This window comes from Mycteria americana, chromosome 1 (genome assembly GCF_035582795.1).
Source record: "Mycteria americana isolate JAX WOST 10 ecotype Jacksonville Zoo and Gardens chromosome 1, USCA_MyAme_1.0, whole genome shotgun sequence".
NCBI classification, from domain to species: domain Eukaryota; kingdom Metazoa; phylum Chordata; class Aves; order Ciconiiformes; family Ciconiidae; genus Mycteria; species Mycteria americana.
In genome coordinates, this window is record NC_134365.1 from 78,881,699 (window position 1) to 78,894,099 (window position 12,401).

The window sequence follows — 12,401 nt, forward strand, 5'->3', positions numbered from 1 at the left end:
GAACATTGAAATTAGACCAAGAATGTCTGAAATATGAATTCAGTCTAAACATTTTCTGGGATGTTTCTTTATTGCTTTAAAAGGAATGGTATCTTTCATGTAGATACATGTTAAAATCTTAACACCTCACAGTCTTCAGTGCCGAGTTACCTTCAGTACGAGCATGACTTAACCTCTGCGCCTGGCTTTCCAGATAGTGGAACTTGGGCGTGGGGTGGGCATGGCATGACCGCAAACCTTGTCTATACAGGCAGTGTGGGTGAAGCCATCAGAGTCAAAGATTAAATGAACTTGAGTGCAACAATATATGCTTTTCCAGACGGACTAAGAGATGGATACTTAGAGATCTCCAGGTTGTGAAAGGCATAGGTGTATGCCCTGCTTGTTGTGTTTTAAATGGCATCCGAATGTAGCAGTGCTTTTGGAAAAGAGTATCTGAGAAAGCTTAAGATGGTTAAAAATTCTGACTCAAGTGTGTGACAAAGCAGATGCCCAAAGTGCTTGGGGGCATAGCAGTAGTCTTATAAATTCCAGAAATAAGGCATGAAGAGTTTGAAAACATGCCATTTCCAAGACTACTAGGGAAAGCAGGCCTGTTTTCTTCCATGACTGACTGCTGCAGGACTTAAACGTTCCCTATCAGGAGCTGAGCACTACCAACCACCTTTGAATATGACTTTCTCAGCTGAGCTTCCTCACTTGCCCAGCAGCTGCTTCATTTCACTGCAGCGGTGGTCAAATTGCTTTCTCTAGGCAACGTGATTTGACAGTGAAGTTTTGCAGTATGTTTTGAGTAATGATGGGAGATACAGAGGTAGCCCCAAATATCAGAAAGTACAAGCCTGCCCTTCAGATCGCTGACGTCCCACTGCATAAGTAAATGAGCGTTGTCTCTACTAACTGTTTTGTTCACCAGGTGATGACAATTCTGGAAGGAAAGTGATTACCTTCAGTTGCTGCCGTATGCCCCCCTCCCATCAGCTCAATCACACCAGACTGCTGGAGTAAGTTTCTCTCAATCTCCTGCATGGACTACTTTACATTTTATATGTGAACTTCTATTAGCTTGTTTCCAGGTGAATGAGCTTTCAGGGAAGAGAAGCAAGAGGCAGGGACTGAAATGAAAAAGGATGTAAGACCTACTGGTGTTAATATTAAGTGAATGAGATGTGCATGAAACTGCCAGAGTTACTTCACCTGGAATCTTGACTAGAAGAAGCAATTCACTGTGTACTGAAATTAACTTGTTGCCTTGATTTTATTAATGAATTCTGATAGTATTGAAAAAATTGAATTTATGATGAGGACCAATGAAAGAGTAATTCTGGTATTTTAGTGGTCCGTACCTATGTTCTCGTGAATAGCAGTGTTTGTCTTAATTTGCTATGCTTTGTCTCCTAAATCACTCAGCAAGAGCATTGTTTAGTTATTTACATCTTAGTGGGTTTCCTCTTTTATAAAAAGATCTGCATTACGTACAGTATACTATGCTTAACATTTTTAGATGTATCTCACTTTGTAATGTTTGGGGTTTTTGTGTTAAAAGAGGTTGTAAATATGTAAAATCACAACATTCTTCCTTATAAACTTGCTGCAGCAAGGTACCAGGACATGTTTGTAGTTTGTCACTACGAGGAGATCTGTTCTGCTGTGAGAGTCCTGTCCTTATTAAGCATTTTAAACCTATTTGGAGCTCTTGTACAGCCTCCATTGCCAAAATGTTTGAGCACCTTTCAACCGTCAGTACCCACCACCTTTGAAAGGACCAAAGTGCTGTTATCTCAACTTTTCAGAAACAGAGAGGGATTAGAAGGCAGGTTATTTAAGAGGTGTTTTTGAGACCATGTTGCTTCATTTGTATGCTCTTCACAGCTAGGGTATTTCCACAGCCTTAAGCCAGAGCTTCCTGTGTAGCACAGAGGGAGCGTTAGCACCTAGGAGGAAGAGCCTCACCAGTCAGCTCCTCACCTGCACCAATTAATAGGAAATGCTAAAGAAAGGAGTGTGACAAACCACGTTGCTACCAGACCTGAGAACTCTTCCTCAGTTCTGCGAGGAGGCATCTTGATGAAACTAGGATTTCCAGCCCTCAGACTCTTCTGGACTTGAATGCTTCCACGTTTTCCTGTATCTGAGCCCACATCAAATTCACTTGGAAAGTCTGTGCTAAGAGAGAACTGAAGGCAGGTGTCTGAATGTGAGGCTAGCAATATAACTGTCAAGTGATCTGCTTTGGAGTAATTAGACCCAGATGTTGAGTTTTGAGGAAAAACTGCAGAGTAGGCCCAGATTGGTAGGTGTTTTGTGATGAAATCACTTAAAGAATTGATTTGGTAAAGCTTTTGTAATGTCCCTGCAATTCTGTTACAGCCTTGGAACAGGCAATTGACTGTACAAAAATACTGGTTATTATGCCCACAAAACTCTCTCAATTATTTTTCGAAGTACAGGCTTTCTAGATGCAATGTGCCAAGGAATTTGCACGCTGTAAAATAAAACACGAGGCACTCTGTATGTAAGAATATCTGTTTAGATAGATTTTAATTTCGAACTCTTTTAAAAAAAGTCTTGAATGATTGATACTGCTATTTCCACTAAAATACCTTTAATACTCAAGTCAGGGATCAAAACAGCATTATATTAATTGCAGTGGCAGTCCTTGTCCCAGGCTATTTGCAGTCTGAGATTTACAGTATGCTCAGGGAATAAGCAGATAAATGAGACTGTGGGCATACAGTGTAACAGTGAAGTTTTGTGCTTTTTCATGCAAAGGTGGATAGTCAAAGTGGCCTTGATACTTGTAGATAGCCACAGCCTAACAAATGGCACATGGAACTATCTATTTTATTGAATGAAAATCGCTTACATACAATTAAGAGCAATAGCTGGGGCTCTGTCACAGAATAATAAGATAGCATTGAGAATGACATGAGAAAGTTGAAATCTGACACAGCAAGAGATGAGGCCAGATTGTACTCCTCCATCATTGCTTTATTTGAATCATTGAGCTGTGTAATAGGCCATGCAGTGTTCTCAATTGTAGGAGAAAGGGAAGAGAAAAGCATCTTAAACTATACGATAAAAGAATGAACACACAGAAATTTGCTTATAAAACATGCAGTATTATTTCAAGATGGGATAAGTAGTATAGTTCTTTAGTTTTAAGGGAAATGATCTATGAACACAGTCCCCACAATACAAACAAGGGAAAGGCAAATACATTCAAGAAAACAGTTTACAGTAACAAGTTGTAATTGGCAGTAATTAGGGCTAATGGATTTTTCAAGAATTTAAAAAGTTTTAAATTGAGAGGAAAACCCAAGATTTATTCTGTATCGTTTTGAAAAGTCAAAATGACATTGCTTGCTTGCCTAAAAGGAGGGAATTTACAAAGAACAGAAGAAAGCAAAATAACAGTCAGTTAAAATGCATCTTTTTAAAAGTTTCTTGGAAAACACAGTCCCATATTGTCTTCATCTTTTAATGATTCATGAGCACCATAGTTTTTGTAACTAAATATGTTCTTTCAAATTTCAGGCTTTGCAGTGATGTGGAATCACTGGCAACACTGTCAATAGAGCAAGATGAACTTGTTAGATAAATACATTGAAGCAAACGTGAATTTGCAGTCACCAGTGTTCGGTGCAAAAATAGCACATTTTCTTTCCCCATTAGTGCTTTAAAAATCTCATCCAGTAAGCTGTCTTAAAACTAAAATGTTATCTTTCTCCTCAGGTACTTAAAGTATACTCTGGACCAGTACGTAGAGAATGATTATACAGTTGTCTACTTTCACTATGGCCTGAAGAGTCTGAATAAACCATCTCTGAAATGGTTACAAACAGCCTACAAAGAATTTGACAGGAAGTATGCCTCAAATACTTGGTTTACTCTTTTGATTGTGTAATGTCTGCAACTAACTTCTGTGAAGGAAGCGGATCTTTCCTGATCCGCCTGCAGCTGACTGAGTTCATTTTGCCATTGCAAATTCTTGTAATGCTATTGGTGCTGTTGGTTCTCTTGTAAGTGTCTTCTGTGCAGTACTAAGGAATGGCCTGAGTGCTGCAGCGGTTACCCAAAGTTATAAAAAGCCTTGGGTACAAAACCAAGAGCCATTGCCTTTTCTGTGCACTATTTAACGAGATACCTGTGACACCTTATTAGTCATCATTCTCAATTATCTCACAGTTGTGTTTGAACCTTTGATCATCCCAAGGCTAGGTTGTATACAAAAAAGGAAAGATTAGTTTTTAACAGTCCGTATCTCACAATTCTTGCGGCATTCGTTGGTTGTTATACGTAAAGCCCCAAAGGGACTGCTGTGCTCATATATGCCTGACCTTTGGAGTAACAATGGCTATGGCTCATGACTTCATGTTTTAGTTGGTTAGGGTGCAGTCAAGGCCAAAGCTCCTAGATAAATAGCATTTTAATAGTGGAAACTAAAGTTCTGATGTTTATTCTCTGAAAATGCATGCTTACCAGTGGAGCTGAAAGTTCCTGTTGAAGTCACACTTATTTGCAAGTTGTTACTTGATCTACTTGTTTGTAAGTTGGCCTCAAGAGGGCAACATGACTGAAAGCAAAAATATACACAAATAGCTCTTTCCTGATAGTGAGAGTGTATGTGCCTGTGCACTTTGGGGGGATGGATCATACATGTCTGATTTTTTTCCATTTTGGAGCTGGAACAAGAAGCAAATCTCATAAACGATCCCGTGAAAAAGATTATTGGGTGTTTCTAGACTAGACTGGGATATAAACACCTGAGCATTTCACAGGACTTCATACCCTGCTTTGAAAATTGAAGTTGAGATTTGCACAACACCTTTTGGTGGCCTAGTGCCAGAGCTCAGACTCTTGAATACCACCCAATAACCTCCTGAAACTCTAAAACCCACTAAGCAAGAAGATGAGGTTGTGCATAGCAGCCCTCAGAGCTGCAGTGGGAAGCCTCTAACTGCTTTCATGAGATACTGCTCTCCACTCAGCAACAGACTGAGAAAGCTTTTTGGTTTTGCTAGTAGGTTTCTGAATATGGTTGGTACAATGTATCTGTTTTTTTCTGGGATTGGGTAAGGGAGAAGAAAGGTAAAGGATCTTTTGTCTTTGGTGAGAGATTTGGACTACAATACTGTTTGCTGTGCACTAACAATTCCTGAAAATAAAGCACTGTATGGAGTTGGAAGCCTACCCTACTGTACTGTTTTCTTTCTAGGAGAATCCCAAGCCAAATTCACAGTTGCCGTATGGGGAGAGGCAGTATGAGAGTAATAGCTTCTTCAGTTTTGTTGCCTTCTGACACGCATATATCTCAAATGCACAAAGTCACTCTCATTTACGCCAGAAATCTGTTTTCTCTGTTCCCCCACCCTGACCCAGAAAGCAGGAGAACCAAAGAGGAACAGAGAAGCCCAGGTAGCTGAGCAAAACTAGGCATCATCTTATTCACAGTTGGAACTTCTTAGCATACTGTCATTGAGAAGCTCAAAGCAATATTCACAGCCCTACACAAATGTTCTTCTGTACTAGGCAGAGGGAAAAAAAAATAGCACCTTTCAGACTTCTTCCTTGTGTGTGTTTTGGGGGTCAAAGGAAAGAAAGAACAAAGGAGAGTACAAGGGATGATAGTAATTAGCTAGCATCATGAAAGCAAATATTCAACAGGAATAGTTTCAAAAGAATAGATCTTGCTTTGAAGGTTTACAGCAAAGGCTCAATAAAGTCTTGTGGGCATTTAATTGTAATCTAGGAAACTATGAAGTACGTAAACTTCCACAGAAGCAACGGCTTATGCCCATTGCTTCACGGTACAAAACAAACTTAAAATGGAAACTTCAGTAAAGCAACTCGGGTGTTTTGCTTGTTAATTTTTATTGTTCATTTGGGTTCATTTATCCACAGTGGTGCCAATGGCACAGGGATAGTTGTTTGCTTGTGTATGACAGCGGCTTTGTGAAAATAATGCCTTTTTCATTCGAAGATGTTTGGGCCCAATTAAAACCCAAAAGGAAAAACTGTTGTAATTGCTGAGTGGGTCCCTTTTTCCCCTTCTTACCATAACCTGTTACAAGAGGGTGTTTCTTAGGAGTTTACGATCATTTTTTTTCCACGATCATTGTTTTTCTAACAATGAATGGTGAACACTTGGGAGGGATGCTCCCTACTGGGAAGCAAACTTGGCAAAGTAATAAGCAACAATTTATATATAAAAGCAGGATATTTCATTATGTGTTTCTCTGTTTCATTTTGCAATAACGTTGAATAAGAGTAGTCTCTTGGTGCAGCCTGATTTCCATTTCAGTTTCAGCCTACTAGAATCTATTGTTTATGTATCATGATATGACATTGTAGAATCAAGCAACGCTATAATGGAGAAAGGTTTTTGTTTTGTACAAAGGCGACCATCCAGTATAAAACAGCGTGCAGTTGGCTTCGCCTTCAGTAATTACTAGCAAAACAAGACAAAAGTAGTGGTAAAAATAAAAGATTAGGTGTAAATTTTACATCTGAAAATTTAGAAATTTTCTCCAACATGAAATTCCTGTAAGCAGAAAATAAAGGGAGATGAAGGAAAGTAATTTTTTATATCCCAGAATTTTTTATAGACTCTTTGTTCTTGTCTCAATTTTTTTTCAAGTTGCCTAATTTCCCTTCTGTCCCCCTGATATTAAATCTATGAGACAGCAGACATTGGTTAGGAACGTAATAGTGTTATCTTGGCCTACTATTGTATCCTAAAAACTGACCGTTTTTTTAAAATCGGGTTGGTTTTTTTTTCGTTTTACATTCAGTTTCTTCTGAATTAGGTCTTTTTAATGTATTTGAAAAGAATGATGTATAATGTTCCTGTAATAATACCTCCCATTCAGTTGTAGCTATTCAGTTCTACCGTCTATGATAATCAAAAGTCTTCTAACAATTTCATTTTCTTTTCCTAGGTATAAGAAAAACCTTAAAGCACTCTATGTTGTACATCCAACCAACTTCATAAAAATTCTGTGGAATATCTTTAAACCTCTTATAAGGTACTTGGCAGTTTATTCAACACATTTTCCCGTTTAGTTTAAGGATGGTTTGTTCTCTAATAAGTCGCTTTTAAAAGGGCTTGAGGTAAAATGTGTCAGGTAACAGCACAATAGCCATTTAATCTGTCTTGAACTAATGAGTAAGGTGAGCTTAAGCTTGGGTATGAATAATAGGGTAGAATTCTTTTCTTTCTAAGAAGAGCGGGTCTCAATTCATAGTAGTTTTACTAGTATGTTAAAGTAAATATCACTTTAAAACATAGTTATTCTGTGGACCATGAATGACTTTTTTGTCCTCTTTGACAGCACTTAGCACAATAGAACTGGGTCTGTGACTGGAGTTACTAGGTGGTACAGTAAAAGCAGATAATAAATGGTTAACCTTCGGTCTGATCTCAAGTGCTGAGATGAATAGGAATGATACTACTTGTGTATTCAAAGTTAATGGATAAGCCCTGAAGTGCCCATACGAATTTGAGATGGAGGGTATAATGGTGAAGGTGGATGTATTTTAATGGTGCATTCTTTTTGTTTGCATGGTAAAAATTGATGCCATCTACAAGGAACTGGCAACAACGGTAAAAATGGATGCTATCCACAATGAACTGGCAACAATGGGCAGATTTTGCCAAGTGCCAGGATGGCTGGGCTTTCTTAGTTTCTGCTCCTGAACTTCTGAAACTTTCAAAGTAATTCTAACACTTTGCAGATTATTTTATGAATGTCCTCAGGGCTGAAGGACTAAAACAGCTTATCTTGAGAAGCCATAATGAACCAACTAAAAATGTCCATTACAGTAACTTGCAATTGATTCAATTCTGACTGGTAGAAAGCTAATTAATTAGAAAGGGGAAGTAACTTCTAGACAGATCAGAACTTGAGAAGCATGTGAAAATGTAATTACAGCTAAAAATCCTTCCAGAATATGCTGTTCTTGAAACAAGATGACTGACTATAGATCTTTATTTCAACTGGCAGTAAAATAAATGCCAGAGATCCAGAATGTAGACCAATGGCGAGAAAAGTGTGACAGAAGCAGGAGGTCCGGTAGCTGATAGTACCTCAGGAATGGGGATGGATTTTTATTTTCCTGATTTGCTGTAGGATGGGTATGGAGAGCTTTCTAGAAAAAAACCCAATAAAATCAAAAGAACTCTTGATGTACATTACAACACTGAGGTGAAACCAACTTCTTTCTCAGAGGCAGCTGAGAGCTCCTTGGGAATAGCTCCAGCCAAGTGGTTTTGGGACACCAATGGTTTTTGGTCTGTGTGTATTAATGCACTCAGTAGAGCCACGCTGTGCTATTGACTTAAAGTAATAACTGGCTGCTAATTCTTACAAAAGAAAAGTTTACAGGTACCTGTTCCAAATACTCATTTTCCTTGGATCTTACTATGTCTATGTAAATAGGATGAATACTTTTTTTATTGGAACAGTATGATACACTGGCAATTAAATCCTTGTTTACTTTGGATGTGAAAATGGGTGATCCTGATAAGCTTAAGCATTCATATCTAGCACAGAAAATTCAAACCAGGGCTTGTCATCGTAGATGCATCATCATCTTGACCTTCTGAACACCCTGCTTTCATCAGGATTGACTGTTCTTGTTTGTGCTCAACTTTTGCCAGTGTGTACCTGGATACTTGATTTGATTCTGACTTAGCAATGCTCTACTCTCTGTTGTTAAAATATGTGACCAATAGAAGCAAAGATACTTGTACACTGGCACAGACGAAATAATTGAAAGTATGAGTAAACTCTGAAAAGGTCCATAAGCCAGAATGCAGGAATTAGCTGAAGCTAGAAAAAAAACCCCTCTTTACTGCTTAAAACAGTTTAATCACTGAATGCTCATATGCATTTGTGGTTTGGGTTTGTCAAGTAAAGGAAAACGTAAGAATATAATTTTAAAACTGAAGTGTGAAAGTGCCCATGTACAATTTGCCTAAATTGTACTCTCATTGAATGCTAAAACTTATTAACATTGTTAATTTACTAGAATTGTACAATTTAAAACTTGTTCACAGTACCTTTTCCTCCCAGTTTAGACTAATCTTATCTTAGCAAATCATGCTTTTATTTAAGTGTCAATATTAAATCAAAGTTCTCAAAAAGAAGGGAGAAAAATCCTCTGGACTTTCTGTTTCCTAGCTTTGCTGAATTATTGCCCAGACGCAGTTTTAGATAGTGTTTCCAATAGATGTAAAATAAATTTCATTATCAAGAAACATGTATTTATTTTTCAGAGGTCTGTTAGTACATTTGGTACCTGTTAGCACATGGCCTAAGTACTTTTCCATGAACAATGTGTTTGCTAAGAACTGGACAAATGACAGAAGTATTAGAGTGAAGAACAAAAGTAATAAGTATTTTAGCATACTTGTATTTGAAAGTATTTAAGAAAATGTAAATACTTGAAATTTTTTCAAGCCTCAGAAGTTGATTGATCTCCTTTCCAGTCCCAAAAGAGATGAGCAAGAAGGTAATGGGTTAAGTCACGTATTTTTCCAAACTGCAAAAAACCTGCAAGAAGAGCACATTTCTGTGTGTGAGCTAACAGAAGCCACCCATCTGTTATCAAAATAATATACATTTAGGTGGTGGTGGTGATGTAGCATTTTTAAGGAACAGCAATGATTCCTAATTGTCCACAACTTAGTTACAAATTATGTGTTCTGTAACATGTCATGTATTACCAAGGTGATTAATTACAGACAATTCTGTGCTAGCCCGTGGCTTAGGTAAGATGTTGAAATCGCAGACTGTTTTGGATAGAAGATGCACTGAAGAGCTCTGGAGTTGTACACACACAGACTGATATCCATCAGTGTCCCAAAATAGCTTGCCTGTTAGCAAACTTTAGCTTATTTCAATTAAAGGTTTGAAAATGCTGAAGTGACTTATATTTGTACCATCTCCCACTAGAGGGAGTGTGTGTATGTGTATTTGACAGTCCAGGGATAAAGTCATTAATGCGAGAGAATTTTTCTCCGGTTTTACTATCAAAGTAAGTTGCAGCAAAGTACACTTCTTATGATAAATACCTATTATTTTGCTTGACACTTCATTACAGGACAGATATTTTGTGTTGTGGAAAAATCTGAAATTGTTTCAGATCATGTGTGTAAATGTGTCGCTGAACCTTGTTTGAACACCTCAGCCTCTAAGTAGTATATTCTGGCTGAAACTCAAGACCTAACTACTGATACTTGGTGCTTCAAATTTGGAAATCTGTTTTGTGCAACTCATAGAAAAACCTTATTATTCAAGATGTTTCCTAGAAGCTATCCAACCCTTTTCAAAATAGATAAAGCTGACGGCCCAACACTTCAAGGGTATACATTATCCACGTTTTGAAAATCTCGCCTGTCACTTACTACTTTATCGTTTGTGTCTACAGCCCCATTATTTTGTCTTTTGGCAGGGAGGAATACCTAAATAACACAAACATGTTGTTCTGTTGGCCATGTAACATTTTCTCCAAAGTTAACAGTTCTTTTAGTAAGCTTTCTAATGCTGTGTGAAAGCTGTTTTTCAGTGGCTTTTAAAGCAGTGTTTTTCATATCTATGCAAATCACAAAACATTCAGATGGAAGTCAGTTATTTTTATTCAAATCAGACTCTCAGGCATGCACTGTATATGTTTGATCATATGAAATGAAATACATCTTATGTCTCCTGCTGCTTCAATTACAGTCTAATTTTGAGTTGCATCAGCACTTACATTTTTGTAATAGAAACTAAACCCTTCATAAATGTTCCTCCCATGCTGATTTTTATACTACTTTGTGATGATTTTTTTTTTTTTTTTTAGCCATAAGTTTGGGAAAAAAATCACCTATTTGAACTATTTAAGTGACCTGAGAGAGCATCTCAAATATGACCAGCTAAATATCCCTCAAGAAGTCATCCGGTACGTGGCAAGTTTAAAATATGTTGTCTCAACTTTTCTCAGGTGGAGTTGCATCCTGTTCACTGTATTCCAAGCAGAATCTAATCCTATTTCTTCAATGATTTAAAGTCTAATTTACTTACTTGTGCTTGGCTGGATTTAATTCTGAAAGCTGCATTGCCATCAAAGACGTGCTGAAGTGCGTCAGGTGTTTAGAGAAGAGAACGCTATATAGTTTTCTACAGATTTGGAACATCTCCATCTCAGCTGTGGAACATTTTCTTAGTATAATTGCAGCTTCTGTGTGAGTGTTAGCAAAACCAATCTATATGTCATTACTGCTTACGAGTATCACGTAATGTTCATGGGCAAAAATACAATCCTGACCTCTTTGCTTGCATATTGTAACAGATTAAGTGACTTCCTTTTGCTAAGAGCATTCCCAGTCAGCAAAGTGTTGATTGATTTTAAACTTTATGGATACATCTGTTGTTAGCGGATTCATTACTTTTGTATCATGCGTGTATGTGTGTTAGGGAGGAGTATTGGAGAGGGTGCAGGAGAGGAAAAGAAAGAAATGCATAGGGCTGCAACTGTCAGGTGCCAGTATTAGTATCAATAACAGTCTTTTCGACAGAGCGCTGTACATGGAAATGCTTTGATGTACTGACAGGAAGTGATTTTATGTCACTGCTGAATGAAAGTAACTGGAAGCTTTGATTATGGCTGTTATTGATGCCTGGTGGGTTTTTACACACCTTTTGTGTAAATATGGAATAAGAAAAAATACCTTACAGCTCTAAGGTTATAAATTGGATTGCATGGTTGCCAAAGAAAGGGGAGTTGTATTTTGAGTAGCAAATAGATTTGAATTTTGCTGTTAAATTATAGTGTGTTCCTATTTTTTGGACACATTTATTACTATACTCCATTGGCTGAAGCAAAAGAGCTCTTCTATATCTTGCTTAAGTATTCTACCACAAATACTACTTACATATTTCCCTAATGCTTAAATTAAATGCAAGTTCTGTAAGACCTGCAGCATATAGACTATTGTCAGGAGATCAGCATCATGAGCAAGACTGGTAGCTGTTCATATATATAGTTTGTCAGCCATGGTGCACAGAAAATCAATGATTTCTTGATTTTTGCAGACATGATGAAAATCTTCGGAGGAAACAGAAGGGAAAACTGCCACCTGTAGTTAAGGTTCCTCCACCACGGCCACCTCTACCTACCCAGCAATTTGGAGTCAGCCTGCAATAGTAAGCCACGAGATTTCTAAAATATGAGATTTCTATACCCTGCAGCCTTCTGTAATGTGCGGATTCATTGGACAGAACGTCTGCACATATTTTGTTTATTATATGTTTAGTTTCTTATTCTCTTTGAAAGCCACGAAACTGTGAGGCTAGACATAGGTTTTATGAATTCAGGACAAGTCTCTCACTCCCAGTGATCTGCCTGGTCTTCGT

At 37.7% G+C, this 12,401-nt stretch overlaps 1 protein-coding gene across 1 annotated transcript in view; it reads left to right on the top strand.

Moving 5' to 3' along the window:
- ARHGAP8 (Rho GTPase activating protein 8) overlaps positions 1-12,401 on the top strand; it is a 70,733-nt gene that overhangs the window by 25,804 nt on the left and 32,528 nt on the right. Inside the window, exons 4-8 of the mRNA XM_075507413.1 lie at positions 917-1,004; positions 3,736-3,867; positions 6,942-7,028; positions 10,849-10,947; positions 12,081-12,191. Of these exons, the coding sequence (XP_075363528.1) occupies positions 917-1,004; positions 3,736-3,867; positions 6,942-7,028; positions 10,849-10,947; positions 12,081-12,191 (517 nt within the window). The remainder of the gene's footprint in view (positions 1-916; positions 1,005-3,735; positions 3,868-6,941; positions 7,029-10,848; positions 10,948-12,080; positions 12,192-12,401) is intronic.